The sequence below is a fragment of the Anomaloglossus baeobatrachus genome, chromosome 5 (genome assembly GCF_048569485.1).
Source record: "Anomaloglossus baeobatrachus isolate aAnoBae1 chromosome 5, aAnoBae1.hap1, whole genome shotgun sequence".
Classification (NCBI taxonomy): Eukaryota; Metazoa; Chordata; class Amphibia; order Anura; family Aromobatidae; genus Anomaloglossus; species Anomaloglossus baeobatrachus.
In genome coordinates, this window is record NC_134357.1 from 134428812 (window position 1) to 134454463 (window position 25652).

The 25652-nt window shown below is 41.5% G+C and overlaps 1 protein-coding gene across 1 annotated transcript in view; it reads right to left on the reverse strand.

Annotated features, from left to right (window-relative positions):
- Positions 1-25652, reverse strand: part of WNT8B (Wnt family member 8B) — a 142267-nt gene that overhangs the window by 2865 nt on the left and 113750 nt on the right. Inside the window, exons 3-6 of the mRNA XM_075347231.1 lie at positions 24054-24192; positions 23342-23557; positions 13264-13389; positions 9395-9537 (exon numbers count right to left, since the gene is read on the reverse strand). Coding sequence (XP_075203346.1) covers positions 9395-9537; positions 13264-13389; positions 23342-23557; positions 24054-24192 — 624 coding nt within the window. The remainder of the gene's footprint in view (positions 1-9394; positions 9538-13263; positions 13390-23341; positions 23558-24053; positions 24193-25652) is intronic.

Consider the following 25652-nt stretch of genomic DNA (forward strand, 5'->3'; position numbering starts at 1 on the left):
CCTGGTAAATATATCTCCCATCCTGACATATATGTTCCCATTCTAATATATACAGTGCCTTGTGAAAGTATTCAAACATAAAAATTTTAATGTTGTGGTGAAGAACCAACAACAAGTGGGACACAATTGTGAAGTTGAACGAAATTTATTGCTTATTTTAAACTTTTTAAAAAAATAATAACTGAAAAGTGGGGCGTGCAATATTATTCGTCTCCTTTACTTTCAGTGCAGCAAACTCACTCCAGAAGTTCATTGAGGATCTCTGAATGATCCAATGTTGTCCTAAATGACTGATGATGATAAATATAAGCAACCTGTGTGTAATCAATTCTTCGTATAAATGTACCTGCTCTGGGATAGTCTCAGTGCTCTGTTTAAAGCGCAAATAGCATCATGAAGACCAAGGAACACAACAGGCAGGTCCGTGATACTGTTGTGGAGAAGTTTAAAGCCGGATTTGCTTATAAAAAGATATCCAAAACTTTAAGCATCCCAAGGAGCACTGTACAAGGGATAATATTGAAATGGAAGGAGTATCATACCACTGCAAATCTATCAAGACCTGGCTGTCCATCCAAACTTTCATCTCAAACAAGGAGAAGACTGATCAGAGATGCAGCCCAGAGGCCCATGATCACTCTCGATGAACTGCGGAGATCTACAGCTGAGGTGGGAGAGTCTGTCAGTAGGACAACAATCAGTCATACACTGCACAAATCTGGCCTTTATGGAAGTGGCAAGAAGAAAGCCATTTCTCAAAGATATCCATAAAAAGTGTTGTTTAAAATTTGCCACAAGCCACCTGGGAGACACACCAAACATGTTAAAGAATGTGCTCTGGTCAGATGAAACCAAAATCGAATTATTTGGGCACAATGCCAAACGATGTGTTTGGCGTAAAAGCAACACAGCTCATCACCCTGAACACACCATCCCCACTGTCAAACATGGTGGTGGCAGCATCATAGTTTGGGCCTGCTTTTCTTCTGCAGGGACAGTGAAGATGGTTAAAATTGATGGGAAGATGGATGGAGCCAAATACAGGACCATTCTTGAAGAAAACCTGTTGGAGTCTGCAAAAGACCTGAGACTGGGACGAAGATTTGTCTTCCAACAAGACAATGATCCCAAACATAAAGCAAAATCTACAATAGAATGGTTCACAAATAAACATATCCAGGTGTTAGAATGGCCAAGTCAAAGTCCAGACCTGAATCCAATCGAGAATCTGTTGAAAGAGCTGAAAACTGCTGTTAACAAACGCTCTCCATCCAACCTCACTCAGCTCGAGCTATTTGCAAAGGAAGAATGGGCAAGAATTTCAGTCTCTCGATGTGCAAAAGGTGGCACTACAAAGTATTAACTTAAAGGGGACGAATAATATTGCACGCCCCACTGAACTGGTGGAGGAAGGTTGAACTAGATGGACCTAGGTCTTTTTTCAACCTTAGTAACTATGTAACTATGTAACTTTTCAGTTATTTATTTTTTTAAAAAAATTTAAAATAAGCAATAAATTTCGTTCTATTTCACAATTGTGTCCCACTTGTTGATTCTTCACCATAACATTACAATTTTATCTTTATGTATGAAGCCTGAAATGTGGGAGAAGGTTGAAAAATTCAAGGGGGCTGCATACTTTCGCAAGGCACTGTATGTCCTCCATCCTGGTATATATGTCCCCCATCCTGGGCCCTTTTATGTTAAATATGTCCACCATCTTGGTAAATATTCCCCCCATTTGGGTAAATATGTCCCTCATCCTGGTAAATATATCCCCCATCCTGATATCTGATATATATGTCCCCATCCTATGCCTTTTCCTGGTATATATGTCCCAATACTGGTATTTGTTCCCATCCTGGGCCCCTTCCTGGTATATATGTCCCCCATCCTGGACGCCTTTTTGGTAAATATGTCCACCATTCTGGTATATATGTCCCCCATCCTAGGCCCCATTGTGACAAATATGGCCCCATCCTGCTAAATATGTCCCCTATCCTGTTATATATGTCCCCATCCTAGGCCCCTTTCTAATAAAAATGTCCTAAATACTGATATATATTCCCATCCTGGTATATATGTCTTTATCCTGGACCCCTTCCTGGTATTTAAACTGTAGTTTTCTAATACATAAAAACATTTCTACTCACCTTCACCTGCTCCCACGTTGTGCACCGTAGCTGTAGCACTGTAGCCGGTCCAGTGGCTGGTAACTGACATTACTGTGCCTTCTATGGCAACTCATGACGTTACTGCCATGCATCCCCAGTCACGGGCGCAACAACGTCAGCTTCCAGTCTCCGTTTGGCTGGCGGCATGTTTTGCAGTGCAGAGACGCAGATACCCGAAAGGTCTCTGCACAGCAATGCAGTTCAGCTGGATGAGGGCCCCCTGTTCCCTGTGAAGCTATCTTCAGATATTTACTAAATTGTTAGCTGATGATAAATTGTTAGCTTATGATCTTGGATGCTGGCTTCTCTATCTCATCCACAAAAATAAGGTGGGATTTTCTTTGTTCACTACAGGAGGGAGAAAACAACAGGCATATAGTGAACCTGGTGGACTTTGCTAATTGGGATGAAGTGGAGACTGTACTTTGTGGCCTACATATATAAAAGGTTTTTGACTGCCTTGACTAGCCTTTTATGGTTCACACATTGTATCACTTTGGCTTTTCAGGGTCTTTTGTCAGAGCCTTGGGTGGCGTTAACTCAGAAGTGTTTGGTGTGTGTGTCGCATGCTCCTTTTTCAGTCATTTCTATCAATAACAACACCCATCAGGGGTGTCCCATTTTCTTTCTTCTGCACTTGCTCAGTTTAAAACCCTTTGCTGCACAGCTTATGACTTATCTAAATATAAAAAGATCCAAACACAAGATACACACGTGGTCAACATTGTTGGTACCCCTCATTTAATGAAAGAAAAATCCACAATGGTCACAGAAATAACTTGAATCTGACAAAAGTGATAATAAATTAAAAATCTATGAAAATGAACAAATGAAAGTCAGACATTGCTTTTCAACCATGTTTCCACAGAATTTAAAAAAAAATAATAAAAAAATAAAACACATGAAATAGGCCTGGACAGAAATGTTGGTACTCCTGAAAATAATGTCACAAAAGCGACATGTTAACTCAAGGTATGTCTACTAATTAGCATCACAGGTGACTACAATCTTGTAATCAGTCAGTGGGCCTGAATATAGAGCTACAGATACTCACTATGCTGTTTGGTAACATGGTTGTTTACCACGCTCAACATGGACCAGAGAAAGCAAAGGAAAGAGTTGTCTCTGGAGATTAGAAAGAAAATTATAGACAAGCATGTTAAAGGTAAAGGTTATAAGACCATCTCCAAGCAACTTGATGTTCCTGTGACTACAGTAACACATATTATTCAGAAATTTAAGAAATATTCGACTGTAACCAACCTCCCTGGACGTGGCCGCAAGAGGAAAATTGATGACAAATCAAAGAGACATATAATACGAATGGTAACAAAAGAGCCCAAAAAAACTTCTAAAGAGATTAAAGGTGAACTTCAAGCTCAAGGAACATTAGTGTCAGATCGCACCATCCATCGTTGTTTGAGCCAAAGTGAACTCCATGGGAGATGACAAGGAGGACACCATTATTGAAAAAAAACCCATAAAAAAGCCATACTGGAATTTCCCAATCTACATGTTGACAAACCACAAAGCTCCTGGGAAAATGTCCTATAGACAGATGAGACAAAACTTAAACATTTTGGCAATGCACATTACCTTTATGTTCAGATAGAAAAATGAAGCATATCAAGAAAAGAACACTGTCTCTACTGTGAAGCATGGAGGAGGCTCAATAATGTTCTGGGCTGCCTTGCTGCATCTGGCACAAGTTGTCTTTAATCTGTGCGGGGTACAATGAAATCTCAAGACTATCAAGGGATTCTAGAGAGAAATGTGCTGCCCAGTGTCAGAAAGCTAAGTCTCAGTTGCAGATCATGCGTCTTGCAACAGGATAATGACCCAAAACACACAGCTAAAAACACCCAAGAATGGCTAAGAGGAAAACATTGGACTATTCTGAAGTAGCCTTCTATGACTCCTGACCTAAATCCTATTGACCATCTTTGGAAAGAGCTGAAACATGCCGTTTGGAAAAGGCAACCTTCAAACACGAGACAACTGGAGCAGTTTGCTCTTGAGGAGTGGCCACAATACCTGTCGAGATGTGCAGAAGTCTCATTGATAGTTACAGGAATCGTTTGATTGCAGTGATTGCCTTAAATTCTTAAAATGTTGTGCAACAAAATATTAAGTTAAGGAGGAGGGCGCCATCATTTCTGTCCAGGCCTATTTCATGACTTTTATTTTTTTTTAAAAATTCTGTGGAAGCAGAAAAGCAATGTCTGACTTTCTTTTGTTCATTTTCATAGATTTTTAATTATTAGTTAAGTCAGATTCAAGTTATTTCTGTGACATTGTGGGTTTTTCTTTCATTAAATGAGGGGTACCAACAATTTTGATCACGTGTGTAAACCCTTAAAAAGAAGGATTTTTGCAGACGACATTGTGCAGACTGTGACAAACCCTTTCACCTCTCTACTAAATTTGCATCTAACTCTGGACCAATATAGTTGGTTGTCTGGATTTAAAACACCACTGTAATGGTTTTTTTTAAATGCACCGCTGGAGTGGTGCTTTAAATCTAAGTCCCCAGACTAATGTCATATGGTCACCCTCTGGCGGCTTCATCTTTCATCATCAACAGCTCCTGACGGTCTTTGGCGACTTGTGACCTGCCAGAAGTACCAGTATTTCATGGAGCGTGCTGGAGGTCATAAATTAATAAACTAAATACAATTCTATGGGAACTTCGTTCTGGTTCTCATAGAGTTGTAGGAAAAAAAGAAAAAGAACCCAACACTCAAATATATTAAATCCATTTTGTTGCTTTATTCACCTCTTGAACGTTTCAGCTCTGTCCCGAGCTTTCAACTGCTATTATATTGAATATTGATTTTGCTATTGGCAATCTGATGCTAGCATGCTTTGCTATGTGCATAGGCAGGGAATATTCTCTGATCTGATAGGGCCACCTGTTGCTACTGCTGTCTAATGGCCACTGGTTGTACTTTTTGCCCATGCTGCTAGGCCTTTTATAGCATATCTTTGCATATCACCAGCCTGCTTTTTTGGGGGTTGTTGTACATTTTAATTTTTTCGCTTTGATTGCTGTGCCTCTGGAGGGTGTGAGGGGTCTATTTCATACCTTTCCGTCTTATTTTCTCTATGGTAATCATTCCATCTTTACATTGATTGTTTATTGTGCATACGTACAGTATGTATTGGTAATAAAAATCGTTATATGTATTATTACTTTTTAGTGGTCTTTTTTAAATATTGGCTCATTTTTACAAACAGTAGTACCATATTCTGTTAGGTTTTCACATGGGAAAAAATAGTTTATTTGAATAAAGACTCCCCCACACTATCCCTCTTTCGCCAATTTACTATCATATAAGATCCGATGATGCAATGCGGCCGGCCAGTCATAGTAATGCTAATAGCCAGTAATCTCCTCATGTTTATTGGATGTCTAACAGAAGCAAAGCATGGAGCTTGCACTCCAGCGATACTCGATCAAGTAACAAGCGTACCTAAGCACGCTGATGCTCGATTGTGTATCGAGAAGTGGCCACCATGCTCACTCATCACTAATACCTATTGTATGTGCAACACAAATTTTAAAAAATTGGGATGCTATGTAAATTTAAAGAAAATCTGAAAGTAATAATTTGGAAATCTCTTATAGGCATATTTTATTCACAACAGCTCATAAAACACAGATCAAAGGGGAAAGTTAGACCTTTTTCCAAGAAGATGTTGAGTCTCTTAGAAGTAAAAATGGTTACAAGTTCACCAATCTGTCAACTGCATCTAAAAACTGTGCAATACCGTATTTTTCGGTTTATAAGATGCGCCGGATTATAAGACGCACCTCAAATTTAGAGGAGGAAAATAGAAAAAAAAATATGTTTAATGTTGAAATGAGGGTCTGTGTTATAATCCTAGTGTGTCTCAATCCTAATGCTTACCAGGGGGTGTGGTGGTGGTGCATCTCAGGAAAGTCACAGGAGGCAGGGTCAGCAATGCTGCAGGCTCAATGGAGGGGGTATTGCATCCCAGGAGGGTCAGTGGACAGAGGGTCAGCAATACTGCGGCCGCAGGGGTGTCACGGCGGCGGACGCCATTGATCTGCTGGCATGCTGCAGGGGTGTCATTGCAGTGGAGGACTCAGGAGGGTCACAGGACGGGGTGTCGGGGTGTCGCTGCGGCGGTGGGCACCTGAGCTGACTGCAGACTTCATTGAATGACCCGCGGTTGACACGATGGATTTCAAGAAAATGGCCGCGGAGGTGGCGCGTGCGCAGAAAGTTCTCTGCGGCCATTTTCTTGAAGTCCACAGCATCAATCTGTGCATGCGCCACCTCCGCAGCCGTTTTATTGAAGTTCACTGTGTCAACCGCGGGTGATTCAATAGAACAGTCAGCTCAAGGCACTTGCCACCACCGCAACACTGCAGTGACACCCTCAGTATCGCCGACCCTGCCTCCTATGACCCCGCTCCAGCACCACCATCCTGCTAGCCATATCTTCATTGTAATACGCACCCCATTTTACCCCCATTTTTGGGGGAAAAAAGTGCGTCTTGCAATCCGGAAAATACGGTAGTTAAAAAAACATTTCCCAATATAAAATTGCACAGACTATGAATATCTCACTATCTACAGTACAGAATACAAGAAGATTCAGAGATTCTGGTGAAATCCATTTGCATACTTCATACAGGTCCTCAAGTGGCACTGCATTAAAAACAGTAACATTATTCGGTCATGCAAATTATTGTATGGGCTCAGAAATACTTCCAGAAATTATTGTCTGCAAACACAGTTTGCTGGGCAGTCAACAAATGCGCATTAAAGGTTTAGCATGCAAAGATGAAACTATATATTATCCCAATTCAGAAATGCTGTTGTCTTCTCTGCGTTAAAGCTGTTTTCAAATTAACTCAGGCAAAATGGAAACCATTTTGTGGTCAGATTAATCAAAATTTGAAAAACATCTAACTTATTATGAAACAAAAAAAATCCAAAAAGACCCAAGACTGTTACTCAGCGAGAATCATCATTCAAGAATGGATCAACATTCCTCTCTCAAATCTCCAGCAATTAGTCTACTTACTTTCCATATCTTTACAGATTGGTGTAAAGAGAAGAGAGGATGCTACACAAGGGTAGACATTGCTCTGCTCCAACATATTGGAGATGTGTTGCTGCCAACAATTTCTAAAAGAGTTAACTTTTTCAAATGTAATGGAAAAATGTCTAACGTTCACCTTCTGATCTGTGTTCTTTGTTCTAGTTTGACAAAAATATGGCTATAAGATATTTCCAAATCATTGCATGCTTGTTTTACATTTTACACAGAGTTCACTTTTTTTTAGAATTGGTGTTGAATATTGCATTGGTCTCAATAAAAATAATCAAATAAAAAATAAAGTTGGGGTATGGGGAAAAAAAATCACTTTGTCAGAAACAGGCCTATAAAATCAATCCAATTTGTGTTTATTTTTTTGTATTTTCTCACTAGAAAACTAGAGTCTTATTCTTATTATTGTTTCATGAATGTACATATAAAATAACGGCTATTGTAATCTGGCAACCGTCTAGACTTTCTTGACAGCCCGATATTTAGCAACTTCCTATAAGACTGGTTGCCCCGGTCGGATCTAATATTTATAGTAAAGCGGGCTTTACACGCTATGAGATCGCAACAGCGATCTCGTTGGGGTCACGGATTTTGTGACGCACATCTGGCCGCTGTAGCGATCTCGTTGTGTGTGACTCCAAGGAGCGATTTTGGATCATTGCAAAAACGTCCAAAATCGCTCCTCGTTGACATGGGGGTCCATTCTCAAATATCGCTGCTGTCGCGTGGGCGAAGTTGATCCTCGTCCCTGCGGCAGCACACATCGCTACGTGTGACGCCGCAGGAACGAGGAACCTCTCCTTACCTGCCACACGCCAGCAATGAGGAAGAAAGGAGGTGGGCGGGATGTTCGTCCCGATCATCTCCGCCCCTCCGCTTTGATTGGCCGGCCGCTTAGTGACGTCGCTGTGACGCCAAACGTCCCTTCCCCTTGAGGGAGGGATTGTTCGGCAGTCACAGCGACGCCGCCGACCAGGTAAGTGCGTGTGATGCTGCCGTAGCGATAATGTTCGCTGCGGCAGCAATCACCAAATATCGGCATAACGATAGGGGCGGGTGCTATCACGCTCGCCATCGCTAGCATCGGCTAGCGATGTCACAGCGTGTAAAGCCCGCTTAAGACACCAATTCAATTTCAGAGCCCATCTCTCACAGCATGTTCTTTTCCTTCTCTTCTGACTTTTTTCACATTATAGATTTTTACCTTTCATTTGGTTTTCAAATTATGATTTGTTTTATGGCTGATTTACTTTTTTTCTTTTCTCCATAAATGGAAATTTCTTTGCTGCATTCATTGTTGTCTTGTGTTATTAAAAAGTAATAAACATTTGAGACTAAAAGTCTATGTAGAAAGTGAGACAGCTTTCTCTATTTACCTGCTTAGTTATTTTGTGGTCATTTCATATTTTTTAATTACAATTTTGGGGTTTAAAGGGTTTGTCTAGGACTGACATATTTATGACCTATCATTGGGATATGTATTCAATATCATCTCAAAGTGGCACCCGCAACTATCAGCTATGGTGGTGGTGAGATGTGTACTAGATGTTCCCTGTTTCTGCAGTTCAGCTCCTATTCACTTCAATAGAAATTTAGATGCAGTACATGAGAACAGCCACTACACAGTGTATGGAGCCATGCTGTTTTGTCTCTGAACACTGTTTATATCTGGCCATCACAAGACCCCATACTGATCTGATATTAATAACATATCAGCAGACCAAGATCCTATCCCAATATGTAGTAGGGGTAGTAATAATAATAATAATAATAATAATAATAATAATAGCAAATACCTCCAATTTGAAATGTAGTATAGTTCTCTTGATTATCTATGTTGCTTACCTCCTGTTCAGGGCATTTCAGGACCATAAGTATCCATGGTTATGATCATGAGCAACTAACTAACTAACTAACTATGCCAATATGCTTGGTCCTAACCTAAAGTTCTGCAATGCCCTGCACATGAGGTAAAAGACATAGTGAATCAGAAGAACTATACTACATTTCTAATTGGGGGTATTTGCTAATACTATTATCACACCCACTACATATTGGGATAGGATCTTGGAGATAGGAATATTCGTTTAACAACCCCTTTAAGTAATATATTTACACTTCGTTTATAACGGTACCTTCCTTCCTGCTTCATTATTATGGAGATTCATGGCTGCTCTAGCATCTTGACCAGTCTCTAATGCATCCACAAATTGCTTGGAAATAGCCTCACCAAATCCTACATTATCACTGCAGCCTCCCCATAACCATCCTTGTCCACCTGCAAGCAAAAAAAATATATGTCAACAAGTTTTATATATATACCTTGACTGAAAGGACATACAGTGGGGGAAATAAATATTTGATCCCTTGCTGATTTTGTAAGTTTGCCCACTGAAAAAGACATGAACAATCTATAATTTTAAGAGTAGGTTAATTTTAACAGTGAGAGATAGAATATCAAAAATAGAATTCAGAAAATCACATTGTATAAATTATATAAATTATTTGCATTTTGCAGAGAGAAATAAGTATTTGATCTCCCACCAACCATTAAGAGTTCTGGCTCCTACAGATCACTTAGACACTCCTAATCAACTAATTACCTGCATTAAAGATATCTGTCTTAAATTGTCATCTGTATAAAAGACTCCTGTCCACAGACTCAATTAATTAGTCAGACTCTAAGGCCCCTTTCACACGTCAGTGATTCTGGTACGTTTGTGCTTTTTTTTAAACGTACCAGAATCACTGACATACGCAGACCCATTATAATCAATGGGTCTGCTCACACGTCAGTGATTTTTCACTGCACGTGTCTCCGTGCGGCATACCCGCGTGTGCGTGATTGCCGCACGGAGACATGTCCATTTTTTTCTGGCATCACTGATGTCCCACGGACCACGCAGTGGTGTGGTCCGTGAAACACGTGCCAGAAAAAATGTGCTTCTAAAATAAAAAACATTTTAACTCACCCGGCTTCAGCCGCGCTCTCTGCAGCCTGTTCTGCCTGCTGCTTCTGAGCCAGCTGATTACTGTTGCGCATATAAATGATGCACGACACAGCCGACCCGGAAGCAGCTGCTGCGGAGGTCACCGCCGGCCGGATGCTGCACCGCGGGAGCGATCAGCACCATGGAGAGCGGGAGCACACGTGAGTTAATCTCTAAGTGCAATCACGGGCCACGGAGAACGGAGCCCGGATTGCACTTAGACAACCCACGTGTGCTGTGATTCACGGCACACGGAGGGACATGTGCGTGTTTTACACGCCAGTGAGAAACGTCAGTGTTTTTCACTGACGTGTGAAACGGGCCTAACCTGTACAACATGGGAAAGACTAAAGAGCTTTCTAAGGATGTCAGGGAGAAGATCATAGACCTGCACAAGGCTGGAATGGGCTACAAAACCATAAGTAAGATGCTGGATGAGAAGGAGACAAGTGTTGGTGCAATAGTGAGAAAATGGAAGAAATACAAAATGACTGTCAATCGACATCGATCTGGGGCTCCATACAAAATCTCACCTCATGGGGTATCCAGAATCATAAGTAATGAAGGTAAGAGATCAGCCTAAAATTACAAGGGGGAACTTGATAATGATCTCAAGGGAGCTGGGATCAATGTCACCAAGAAAACCATTGGTAACACATTACACCGTAATGGATTAAAATCCTGCAGTGCCCGCAAAGTCCCACTTCTCAAAAAGACACGTGCAGGCCTGTCTGAAGTTTGCCAATGAACACCTGGATGATTCTGAAAGTGATTGGGAGAAGGTGCTGTGGCTGGATGAGACAAAAATTGAGCTCTTTTGCCTTAACTTAACTCACCGTGTTTGGAAGAAGAGAAATGCTGCCTATGACCCAACACAGTCCCCACTGTCAAGCATGGAGGTGGAAACATTATGTTTTGGGGGTGTTTCTCTGCTTAGGGCACAGGGCTACATCACCACATCAATGGGACATGGCTGGAGCCATGTACCATAAAATCCTAAGTGACAATCTCCCTCCCTCAGCCAGGACATTAAAAATGGGTCGTGGCTGGGTCTTCCAGCATGACAATGACCCAAAACATAAAAACAAGGCAATAAAGGAGTGGCTCAAAAGAAACATATTAAGGTCATGAAGTGGCCTAGCCAGTCTCCAGATCTTAATCCAATAGAAAACTAATGGAGGAAGCTGAAGTTCCGAGTTGCTAAGCGACAGGGTCAAAATCTTAATGATTTAGAGATAATCTGCAAAGAGGCGTGGACCAAAATTCCTCCCGACATGTACGCAAAACTCATCATCAACTACAATAAAAGTTTGACTGCTGTGCTTGCCAACAAGGGTGTTGCCACCAAGTATTAATTCTTCTTTGCCAGAGGAATTAAATACTTATTTATCTCTGCAAAATGCAAATAAATTTATATAATTTCTACAATGTGGTTTTCTGGATTTTATTTTTTTATATTCTATCTCTTCACTGTTAGACTTAACCTACCCTTAAAATTATATACTGTTCATGTCATTGTCAGTGGGCAAACTTACAAAATCAGCAAGGGATCAAATACTTATTTACCCCACTGTACTGATAGTAAACTTAGATTGTAAACCCCAATGGGGACAGTGATGATGATGAATTCTGTAAAGTGCCACAAAGTATTATGGTCTTATATGAGCATCCATAATAAATAAATCAAGGATTATTTTCAAAATGTACATGAGTAACTAGCCCTGCAAAATATATGATTTAAGAAAATCACACTATAAATTAAGTCTATGTGCACACACTGCGTTTTTGGATTCAATTTTGTCACAAATCTGCATGCCTATTCTTATGCCAGGAAAGTAAATGAGAATTCTGAAATTTTGAGCACGTTGCTTATTTTTCCCTTGCAGATTTGGTGCAGAAAAGAAAATGCAGCATTTCCATTCTTTCAGCGTTATTGCCAGCGTGTTTCCACCCCTAATGCATGAAAATCACATGTAAAAAATGCATGCAAAAGAAGCATAAAAAATGCAGCAAGAGAGGCAAAAACAAGATAAAAATGCAAAGCAAAAAAGCCTGCTTTTACTGCCAGGAGATGCATATTGCAGAAAATTCTGCAGTAAAAATACTGTGTGTGCACATAGCCTTAAGGGAAAAAGAAAACTTTACATGCAAAAATGTTCTTATGTGATTTTAAAATGAGTATCCAAAACAAGCAAGTATTTTGATGTACAAGTAAAAAGTAAAATAAATAACTGATGGGGCCTCTCTATTAGAGATGAGCGAACCCTAGGTTTGGTTGTCGAACCAAACACCGACTTTAAAAATCAGAGTGTTTGAGTGCTTTAGGTGTGAAATTCACTCACGTGAGCAATGCCGTGATCAGGTACGCTCAGTGCTAAGCCCAGTGCGAGCCGCTTGCAGTGTTTGAACGGCTGGCACTGGGGGTAACAACAGCATGATCACATGTGGTGTGCACCCAAAAATTTTTTTTAAAAAGCCTTCCTACCCTCCCCCAGAAGTGATCTGCTTATGGCTGGCTGTATGTGGGTGGAGGCTCAAACTGCCAATCAGTGATTTCGAACCAGGCTCGGTAAAGTTTGAACAAGTGGAGGCTCGGTTTGATTGCTGCCAGCGAACTGAACCTCCAAAGGTTTGCTCATCTCTACTCTCTATTATTCCTTGCATTACAGATCGTGCAAGAAAGTTCACCTGGTTTCAAAGTGAAATAAAGGATTTTTTTTGCATCTGAAAATAGTATGATTTGATGGCGTACAATCAAAATTAACTGCCTTTTCACTATATATTTATTATTTATTTTTGAACAATAGTTTTGCAATTCAATTTATAGTACAAAAGAAAATATTAGTGCACAAGGAGTAAATGTGTATGGAGTGCATCCTTCTAGACAATATGGAGATCATTTATAGGTTTCAGTAATTGATGTATTTTTTCTTAGTGAATGATCTTTATTAGATCTACTTATGATCCACAAAGCATTATTGTAATGCATTAGACAAGCAGACTTAGTTTTTTACCCAGTTGTCCATTTCTTGAATCATCACAACCACAGTTATCAAAGTCTCCAAGGCTGCAGTTTCGTGTCAGGGTGTACATTACTCCAGCTGAGCTGATGGCATGCACAAAGGCAGTTTCTCGGTTTGCTGAAACAAAAAAATAGAAGTTGAAGTTTCATGTTTACTATGTAATAATGCTATTCACTATAACAATAAAACAAATGATGATATATATATATATATATATATATATATATATATATATTGTATGATTACTAAACTCTATAAACTGCAGTTCACAGTAATGATGTGCACAATCTTGACCATTGGGAGCATTTCGGACCATTGAAATAATCATCATACATCTCAAATGTTTGTTAGAAATATTTATTGTATTTAAGGAGGTGTAAATAAAATATGCTTAGTTTGTATACTTTAAAATATAACACAGGTATGATGTTCTTCTTTATATTACAGTGCCTTTAAAAACTATTGATTCCCTGTGAACGTTCCATTTGCTTTCATGTTACACCCATAAACTTAAATGTATTTTATTGGAATTTTACGTCATATACCAACATAACAAGCATTTGTGAAGTGTAAATTATTCATCAATTTCTAAAATATTTAAAGGGAACCTGTCAGGTGCAATATGCACCGAGAACCGAGAGCAGTTCTGGGTGCATATTGTTAATCGCTGCCTAACTGTTCCGGTATCTAGTAGCATAGATAAAGGGATCTTTAGAAAAAGTATTACTAGAGATCCTTTATGATATACTACTGAGCATAGGGAATAGTTGCTTATATAAAATCGCTGAGATTCTCAGCTAGAAGAATTGGTGAGTGTCAGGTTAAGGGCGGCTTTGCACACTACGACATCGCAGTTGCGATGTCGGTGGGGTCAAATCGAAAGTGACGCACATCCGGCGTCACTTGCGATGTCGTAGTGTGTAAATCCTAGATGATACGATGAACGAGCGCAAAAGCGTCGTTATCGTATCATCGTTGCAAGCTCCGACTTTTCCATAATTTTGCTGCAGCGATGGTACGATGCTGTTCCTCGTTCCTGCGGCAGCACACATCGCTGTGTATAATGCCGCAGGAGCGAAGAACTTCACCTTACCTGCCGCCGGCGGCTCTATGGAAGGAAGGAGGTGGGCGGGATGTTTACGTCCTGCTCATCTCCGCCCCTCCGTTGCTATTGGCCGCCTGCCGTGTGACGTCGCTATGACGCCGCATGACCCGCCCTCTTAGGAAGGAGGCGGGTCGCCGGCCAGAGCGACGATCGCAGGGCAGGTGAGTGCATGTGAAGCTGGCGTAGCGATAATTTTCGCTACGCCAGCTATCACAAGATATCGTACCTGCGACGGGGGCGGGGACTATCGCGTGCGACATCGCAGCATCGTCTTGCGAGGTCGCAACGTGCAAAGCCCGCCTAAGTGTCATGCTTTTCTTCCTCACCTAGCATCCCTATGTAATGTGAGGGCTAAGCGAGTGTGTGGTTTATTTTTTTTTGCCTAGAATAAGAACGCACACTCGCCTAGCACTCACATGACCTAAAGATGCTAGGTGAGGAAAAAACATGACATTTACCTAACAATCACAACATTCTCTGGCTGAGATTTTCAACAATTTTTATATTAGCAGATGTGATCATATCCTTAGTTATATACTCCACAAATGTGGTCTTTATGGAAAAGTGGTAAGAAGAAATCAAGCCATAAGAAGCCATTTCCAAAAAGCCATGCAGGGTATACAGCTAGCATATGGGAAAAGGTGCTCTGGTTAGGTGAAATTAAAGTAGAACTTTTTGGGCTAAATGCAAAACACTATATGAGGCAACAAACTAACACTGTACATCACCCTGAAAACACCATGTCCATCGTCAGAAATGTTGGTGGCAGCATCATACTGTTGTATGTTTTTCTTCAACAGGGACAGTGAAGCTTGTCAGAGTTGATGGGAAAATGGATGGAGCTAAATACAGGGCAATTCTGGAGGAAATCCTAATAGAGGCTGCAAAACACTTAAGGCTATGTTCACACTAGAAAAATGATTTTTCTTAAGAAATTTCTTAAGAAATTTCTTAAGAGTGAAGGATTAGTGCACCTGCGTTAAAAAACGCACCAAAAACTCACCTGCGTTTTTGCCGCGTTTTTGGTGCGTTTTTGGTGCGTTTTTACCGCTGGTTGCTCCCTGCGTTATTGTGCCAATTATCTATGGCAAAAAACGCAGTTAGCTGCAGAAAAGAAGTGACATGCTCATTCTTTTTCTTAAGAAAATCTACTGAAAGAATTTTCTTAAGAAAAAAAACGCAGTGTGCGCACAGCTATTTTTTTTTGCCATAGGTTTTGCTGGGGAATGTCTGCAGAAAGGTTACAAGAATTTCTCAAGAAATTTCTGCAGCAAAAACGGACCCAAAACGCAGGTAAAAAACGCAGTGTGTGAACATAGCCTAAAACTGGGGAAAAGATTCACCGTTCAACAGAACAACAACCCTAAACATCCTGCCAGAGCTACAATTGATTAGTTTAGATCAAAGCATATTCAAGTGTGTGAATGGCCCCGCCACAGTCCAGACCTAAATCCCATTTAGAATCTGTGGCAAGACTTTGTCATTTCTGTTTACAGATGCCTCCTTCCAATGTCACCGAGCAAAAGGTATTTTTGAGAGAAGAATGGGCAAAAATTTCAGCTTCTAGATGTACAAAGCTGCTAGAGCTATACCCCCAAAGACTTAGGGCGGCTTTGCACACTACGACATCGCAGGTGCGATGTCGGTGGGGTCAAATCGAAAGTGACGCACATCCGGCGTCACTTGCGATGTCGTAGTGTGTAAATCCTAGATGATACGCTGAACGAGCGCAAAAGCGTCGGTATTGTATCATCGGTGCAGGCTCCGACATTTCCATAATGCCGGTGCCGCGACAGGTATGATGTAGTTCCTTGTTCTTGCGGCAGCACACATCGCTGTGTGTGAAGCCGCAGGAACGAGGAACATCTCCTTACCTGCTGCCAGCGGCTATGCGGAAGGAAGGAGGTGGGCGGGATGTTTACATCCTGCTCATCTCCACCCCTCCGCCGCCATTGGCCACCTGCCGTGTGACGCCGCACGACCCGCCCCCTTAGGAAGGAGGCGGGTCGCCGGCCAGAGCGACGGTCGCAGGGCAGGTGAGTGCATGTGAAGCTGGCGTAGCGATAATTATCGCTACGCCAGCTATCACAAGATATCGTACCTGCGACAGGGGCGGGGACTAGCGCGTGCAACATCGCAGAATCGGCTTGCGATGTCGCAACGTGCAAAGCCCGCCTTACAGCAGTAATTGCAACGAAAGGTGGCCCTATAAAGTATTGACTTAGGGGGACTGAATACAAATGCATGTCATAATTTTCAGATTTATATGATTAACCTCTTAATGACTCATGATGTGCTATGTATGTCATGGGCTGTTTCCCTGCTATTGATTCGGTGTCGCATGCCGAGCCCACATCTTTCTTTGTAGATGAAGGCTGAATCCTTTAGCCTTCATCTGCATCTAACAGCCACAGGTGGCGTAGTACTCCACATGAGGCTCTTAGTCTGTTAAATGCTGCTGTCAATCTCTGACAGTGGCACTTAACAAACACTGGAAGAGCGCATGCTCTTCTAAGCCCTCATCGGTGCACCCGCGAAACGATCGCGGGACAGCAATGAGCTGTCATAACAGCTATGTGTCAGTTCATGATTGCTGTGGCTGGTGTTCATAGGAGACTGTCATGTAGATAAATCAAGTGATCAGGTTCAAGTCCCCTAAGGAGACAATTAAAAGTAGTTCAACGTAAAAAGAAAGAATGTTTTAAGAAATATGAAAAAAATCTAAATATATATAAAAATGTTTTAAGGAATATGAAAAAAAAGTTTAGATACATAAGTTAAAATCCCCCCTTTTAGCACATTAAAAATAAAAAAATAAACATATTTGGTATTACTGATTATGTAAAAGCCTGATTGATCAAAATGTAAAATAAATGAATACGAACGGTAAACGACATAATAAGAAAAAAAACGAAACGCCGGGATTGCAGTATTTTTGGCCACCGCAACAACAGAAAAAAATTGGCAATCAAAACATTGTATCTATTCCAATATAATGTCAATAAAAATATCATCTCGTGGTGCAAATAACAATCCCTTACAAAGCCACAGATCCCCAAAAATTGAAATTGTTACGGCTTTCGGAAAGTCATAACACAAGCAAGATTTTTTTTCACAAAATTCCTTATTTTTTTTTCACCGCTTAAATAAAACAAAACCTATGCTTGTTTAGTATCTACATAATTATACTGACCTGAAGAATCATACTGCTAGGTCAGTTTTATGGTAAAATGAACACTGAAAATAACAAACCCAAAACAAAATTGCAAAATTTCACGTTTTTTTAGCTATTTTTCCACACCTAGAATTTTTTTTCCCCCCTTACCACTGCATCATATGATAAAATGAATGGTATTACTCAAAAGTACAACTCATCCTGCAAAAAACAAGCCCTCACACGGCTGTATCAGCAGAAAAATCAAAATATTATGACTCTTGGAATAAAAAGAAGGAAGAAACTAAAAGTATAAAAATGAAAACTGTTCCTTAACCCCTTCACGATGTAATGGTATGTCCTAAATCAAGAAGGGATAATCACCGCCGGCTGCTGCGATGAGCTGGCAGTGATTCCCGCACATGACTGGATTCCCTCCTCTCCCGCTCCTCAAGCTCACTATCAATATTCGAGCCTGTCACAGAAGAAGAAGTGACGCGTCTCCTTGTCTCTTCTCGCCCAACAACATGCACCAGTGACCCTCTTCCCTCAAATCTCCTTCAGGCTCTCTCCCCAGCTATCACCTATCTAACCAAAATGTTTAACCTCTCTCTTTCATCAGGTATCTTTCCTTCATCATTTAAACATGCCATCATAACCCCTCTACTTAAAAAACCTTCCCTCAATCGAAACTGTGCCGCTAACTACAGACCAGTCTCTAACCTTCCCGTTATCTCTAAGCTCCTAGAACGCATGGTCCACTCTTGGCTAATCCGCTATTTGTCTGAAAACTCACTTCTTGATCCCTCTCAATCTGGTTTCCGCTCTTTACACTCCACCGAAACGGCCCTCACCAAAGTCTCAAATGATCTATTAACAGCAAAATCTAAAGGCCACTATTCCCTATTGTTTCTCTTGGATCTCTCAGCTGCTTTTGACACTGTGGATCACCAACTTCTCCTCACCATGCTCCCCTCTATTGGCCTCAAGGACACTGCTCTCGCCTGGTTCTCCTCCTATCTCTCCGACCGCTCCTTCACGGTTTCCTTTGCCGGCTCTTATTCCACTCCTCCCCCCTCACCTTTGGGGTTCCTTAAGGCTCAGTCTTGGGCCCTCTCCTTTTCTCTCTAAACACCGCCCCTATTGGACAAACCATCAGCAGATTCGGTTTCCAATACCATTTCTATGCTGATGACACCCAATTATATACATCATTTCCAATCATCACCCCTGCTTTGTTACAAAATACCAGGGATTGTCTGCCTGCTGTCTCTTAAAGCATGTCCTTCCTCTATCTGAAGCTGAACCCCTCCAAAACTGAGTTTCCTGTGTTTCCTCCCTCTACCAACCAACCTACACCCGACATCTCAATTACCTTCAATGATTTAATCATTATTCCCAAGCAGCATGCTCGTTGTCTTGGGGTCATATTTGACTCAGAACTCTCCTTCATTCCCCACATACAATCACTCACTCGCACATGTCACCTGCATCTCAAAAACATCTCCAGAATCCGACCATTTCTTACTTTCGAAACTGCAAAAACCCTTACTGTCGCTCTTATTCATTCAAAAATAACAAAGTTAAAGCTCTCGGAAGAAGGAGAGCAAAAAAAAAATGGAAAACAGAAAATTGCCGAGGGTGAAGGGGTTAAGGGGTTAAAATATTTAGAAAACTATGTAACATTTGCTTTATACTGGACAAATACTTGCTACTTAGTGTTGGTATATCATATAAAATCTCAATAAAATACATTTAGGTTTGTGGGTGTAAAATAAAAAATTTAGAAAAGTTCACAGGTATAGTTATACAGTATTAGGCTATGTTTGTTCACATTACTTTTGGATCATATGACTGATACTGTACATACTGGCAAAGAAAAAAAAGCGCAAGGTAAAAAGATAACTTAGTAGTGTCTGTTTTTAAAGGGAACCTGTCACCAGGTTTTTCCCTTATGAGCTGCGGCCACCACCAGTGAGCTCTTATATACAACATTCCAGAATACTGTACATAACAATCCAGGCCACACTGTCTTAAAAAAAACACTTTTATTATACTCACCTAGGGGGTGGTCTGGTCTGATGGGTGTCGCTGCTCTCTGGTCCAGCGCCTCCTCTCTTCGGTGATCTCTGTCCTCCTTCTTCTGAAGTCCATGTGCATGACGCATGACTCAGGGCAGGTCAAAGTATTGTAGTGCGCATACGCAGGTAAGTTTTCCTCGCGCCCGCTCATTACAGTGCTTTGATCTGCACTCAGCAGGGTAGATCAAGGTGTGCCTCCGCAGGACCGCAATGTGAGCCTGTGTGGATGATGTGTGATGAGAGTCATCCACACTGGGCTGGATAGGAGGACAGAGATCACAGCAGAGAGGAGGCACTGAACCTGAGAGCAGCGACACCCATCAGACCAGACTGTCCCTTAGGTGAGTATTATAAAACTGTTTTTTACATTATACAGCATGGCCTAGGCTCTTATATACAGCATTTTGGAATGCTGTATATAATACCTCAGTGGTGGTGGCCGCAGCTTGTAGTCGCCAAATTTGGTGACAGTATGCATTTGTAAAAAAAAAAATAAACTTCACTTCCCAAACCTTTGAAATGTATAGTTTACACGTTATAAGAAAATTTAATCTAATATATAAAGCTGAGTGTATGTGTGTGTGTGTTTGGGTATGTCTGCTAAAGGAATCCGCACCGTCGCATTTATAATCACGAAATTTTGCACAGACACCCCATGTGACTCAGGGAACGTCATAGACTATGTTTTGACGGGAAAATTTAACCCCGAGCTTTACAGTTACTCTCCAAAAAACCTGCCTCCATTAAAGTCATTCGAGCTGCGAGCTACAGGTTATTAATAGCAGCTGTGAGTGTTTGCTATAGGAACAAAATAAATTGTTAGTATAAAAAGCTTATGTGTGAGGTAATAGGATGTCGGTGAGGAGACAGAAAGAGACAGACAGAGACAGACAGACATAGACACAGACACAGTAAGAGGCAGACAGGGAAAGAGACAGAGAGACAGAGTCAGACAGAGACAGAGAGGGAAAGAGACAGAGAGAGAGAAACAGACAGTCAAAGAGACAGACAGAAGCAGACAGACATAGACAGACAGGGAAAGAGACAGGGAAAGAGACAGACAGAGACAGACAGACAGAGACAGACAGACAGGAAAACAGAGAGAGACAGACAGTTAAAGAGACAGAGGCAGACAGACACATACAGACATAGACAGACACACAGAGAGGGAAAGAGACAGATAGAGAGAGAGACAGATAGTCAAAGAGGCAGACAGACACAGACAGACAGGGAAAGAGACAGGCAGACAGGGAAAGAGACAGACATAGAAAGAGACAGACACACAGGGAAAGAGACAGAGACAGACAGGGAAAGAGACGACAGAGAAAGAGACAAAAACAGGGAAAGAGACAAAAACATGAAAAGAGACTGAGACAAGTAAAAAGACAGGGAAAGAGACAGGGAAAGAGACAGAGACAGACGGGGAAAGAGACAGACGTGGAACGAGAAAAACCTGGAAAGAGACAGACCTGCAAAGAGACAGACCTGCAAAGAGACAGACCTCCAAAGAGACAGATCTGGAAAGAGACAGACGGGGAAAGAGACAAACGGGAATAGAGACAGACCTGGAATGAGACAGACCTGGAACGAGACAGACCTGGAACGAGACAGACCTGGAACGAGACAGATAGGGAAAGAGACAGACAGAGAGACAGACACACAGAAATAGACAGGTGAAGAGACAGACACAGAGACAGACAGATAGAGACAGACAGACAGAGACAGAAAGAGACAGACAGAGACAAACACACAGAGACAAACACAGAGACAGACACACAGACAGAGAGAGACAGACAGAGACAGAAAGAGACAGACAGAGACAAACAGACAGAGACTGGGAGAGACAGAGAGACAGTTACTATCCCGGGCAATGCCCGGGTACTACAGCTAGTATGACATAATAACTGTATTCTAGTCTTTTTAGTAAGTTAGTTTTTTGCTATTTATAGTATTACATTTCTTAAAGGGAACCTGTCAGGTGCAATATGCACCCAGAACCACAAGCAGTTCTGGGTGCATATTGCTAATCCCTGCCTAACCGTCCCTGCATCTAATAGCATAGATAAAGAGATCTTTAGAAAACGTAATGCTAAAGATCTTTTATCATATGCTAGTGAGGCCAGGGACTAGTTGCAAGGGTGTTACTTCCCTTGGCTAGTCGACCCTCTTAGCAATGTAAGCACGCCCCTGTGGGTGTACTAACATGCTAATGAATGTGCAGCGTCAGAGGCATGGTCGCTCTCACCTCTGCTGCCACCACTGTTCTTGGGCTCAGTGCGCATGTTAACTCATGCTTACTGTGAAGCCAGATGTACAAAGTCCCGGCTTCAAACTAGTGTAGTGCACATGACCGGAGGTCCATGGACATTTTGATCTTGTGCACTGAGCCGAAAGCCAGCGGTGGTAGCAGTGGTGAGAGCGACCATGCCTCTGACACTGCATATTCATTAGCATGTTAGTACGCCTGCTAAGGGGGCTGACTAGCTAAGGCTAGCCAAGGGAACTAACACCCTTGCGACTATTCGCTCGCCTCATTAGCATATGAAAAAAAAGATCATTAGAAATACTTTTTCTAAAGAACTCTTTATGTATGCTACTAGATACAGGGACAGTTAAGCAGGGATTAGCAGTATGCACCCAGAACTGCTCATGGTTTTGGGTGCATTTTGTGCCTGACAGGTTAACTTTAACCAATTAAATAATGAAAAATTTAAATTATAACACAATTATTGGAATCTGTGATACTTTGTCATACTATAATGAATCAAACAGATTAAAGCACTGTATATGTGCACGGGATGGTGAAACATAAAAGTATTTTAAAGTACTTCTATTATGAATTTTCAATATTGTGCAAAAAATCCACAATGAAAATCATCATTACACTAACATATGAAGCCCAGTGTGCTTTGGTCATGCTGTTGATCGTTTTACTTAAAAGATTAGATATATTTCTTAATATGCAGTGACCTTATGGCCAAATTGAACACTGAATATATTTAACAAGGGTCTTCTGGTGCAGCCTGTGGTTTCCATTTTGGTTCTTTGATGGATACTGTATACCGGCAAATGTCATCAAGGAGGTTATCTTTCGTATTTTCATTGGTTAAAATTAAGGATAAGAACACATCCGGTTAACACTAACTTCGTAATTTGCAGCTGGACAACAACAGGACTGGCTCTATGATTTTTTTGCCAGGTAGACTCCATATCTTTCTGAGGTTACTAGCCAAGTTATGGTTTCTTTTTTTGAACAAGGCAATTCAAGGGCATTTCAGTTAACTGGATCCTATTTGTTATGAAAAAAACCCAACTTGCTGTAATGGACGATTTTAACCTTTTCCAAACAAATTTTGATCACGATACAATTCTGAATAATGTAGCATTCTTTCCCAAATAGTGAGCAAAAAACCCCCAGAAAGTTCAAAGATGTATTTAATAGGTTTAATTTAATTAAGTACACTTGACTTCCACATCTAACAAGTCATCTTTTGTTAAAGTGATAAGACATGACAAAAAAAGACACGAACGTTTAACGTGCTAATATTTTCTAGATCCTGTATATCCTCAAACATATAGGCAGGTTTTACAGTTTTCTGTCTCTGAAAACTACAACCATAGAACTGCTCAGTATCACCTGAGGGGCATAAAAATTAAATGAAGGAACTGCCAAAAAGCCATGTAAAAATTACAAGAAATGGACCTATATAAAAACATGAAAACTCTAACCTGGGGAAGTGAATCCTGCTGAAAGAGAGCTTCCAGGTGGTGGATAATTCGGTGTAAATGGAATCTGGAGACGAGATAAGAGAGTCCGGTTGTATTGGGATTCCAATCTGGAGAAGAGGATCCTGTTGAAATTAATGCTCCAGACTGGAGAAGGAGATCCAGTTTCATAATGACTGCTGCCTGTGGTAGAAGATCCAGTAGAGTGAGGGATCCAGTCTGGAAAAGAGGATACTTGGCAAATTGAGGGTTTGTTAACCCTAGTCACTGTATGTTGAGTATATTTTGAAATTTGCTAATAAAAACTTGATTTGGGGGGAGGGGGAATAAAAAGAAAAATTTGATCCATGAAGATGGAAAAAGTCCGGTTGATTAGAAGACAAAAACTCTAAATGGAAATGGACTCCTCCACTACGAAAAGAAAACCACAAAAATTGGCAAACAACCCAGAAGGTCTTGCTGAATCTATGCAATGGTTGTCCAGATTCCAAAAAAAAATAAAGTTTATTCAGGTGTCAATAATCAATGCATGACCTTTAAGCACCCTTTAGGATCATATTCCAAGTTGTAATGGGCAACTTTAGGTCAAGAGCATAATTAACTAACTGTATACATGAAAAATACTGTAATCAAAATGTCAAATTGAGAGGTAACAATTTTTACTAAATAAAATCTTAAATTATGGGTTAAAAATGGTAAGTTTGGAGCTTCTTACCACTACGTAGTCCACTATGACTAGACAGTTGCAATGTTCTCTCAGGACAGTTCCACCGATCCCAAGCAAACTGGTATTTACACTCTTCAATACCACTTTGTGCTCCAGCTGCCACACTGCTTGAGTAGATAAGGTAAGCCTGTAAGAAATGTAAATTATTTTGAGACATCATATTTCTTGACACATGTAGAAAGAAAATGAATCAGATGAATAAGAGACATTTAGACAGGCCTAACAGCTCTCTTTCTTGAATATCTAAATAGCCCAGCAATCACCAGATGAAAAAGCAAAACACTCATTCGTTGGATGAGATGATTTTTAAGCCTACTTGTTCATAGTTCTCATCAGATCATGATGTTTTATGCACAAAGGACAATTGCAGTAATAATTGTTCTGCGCACACAAAAGTGTGGTCAGCCTTTCTTGCTTGAAGGTATGTATGTAGCCGACCAGTGGTTGCATAAAGGCAGTGTTCAGTCTGTCTAAATGGGCCCTATCTTTGCATTGAAGTCAGGAAAATTTATTTTCTCAAACTATGTGAAGGTGTAGGGTGGCGATGGGTGGCAGTTGTGAGTGAGAGAATCTTTTGAGTCGCCCCTGCACACTACATGAAAGGACTAGTCTCCTGGCTGGGTGTGTGGACTTGTATCATGTGGACTATGAACCCATGTAGACCGCATATGACTCGCCCGCCCCAGGGCCTTAGGGATACTCGGTGTCGGGCCGGACTAGTCCGGAGTAGTCAGCGGTGGTGGGGCTCGACTCCGTGACCCTGGCAGAGTCAATTAATATGGCGGTATGAGGGAGATGATGATAAAGTTTAATAAAGATTCGTGACGCCACCTGTGGATTGCGGCTTTTTTAGCCGCCGCTGCTGGATGGGACCTCCGGGGCTGATGTTGTGGCAGCTGAGGTGTTCTTGCTCCCCACAGGTAGAGCACGACCCCGGGGCAACTGTTGGGAAAGTCTATGGTGGATGTTGATGAGGTGCAGGGCTGACCGGGCGCGGAAAGAAGTAGGCGACACAAAGACTGCGGTTCAAGATGTCTTTACTTACTGCTTGTTATACCCGCAGGGTGCCGGTTTAGACCATGATGGGCTCCAGGCGATCCCGAACTCCTCGGATCCCAGTGTCGGTTGTGACCCGGTGAATTCTTCTCTCATGCACCTCTCTGCTACTAGTGGGTCCCCGTAGCCTGTAGCTTTCGAAGGCCCCTGCTAGACTTTTTGTATAGAAAGTCCCGGTCCGTTCGCAGGCAGCGCGAACCTTTCAATGGGCTGTATCTCTGTACCAATTCCCAGGCTCTGAGTCTGCTGCTGTGCTTCGGACACTATGGTGGGCAGAGAAACGTACAATCTTCTCTCCCTGTAGATTTATTAGGTGAGCCTGAAGCGTCCCCTAATCTAGGGCTCTACACCCTGACGGTGCTCGGTCCTGTGAGTAATCACGCTTTACTCCCCAGCGACCGCACTCCTCTTTTCACCAAAGTCCCTAGTGAGCTCTGACTGGAACTGAATGGGGATTGTCAACTGTCCCCCTACTTCTCCTCAGACCGACTGACTGGACTCCCTCTCTGGACTCGACTCAACTGTCAACTT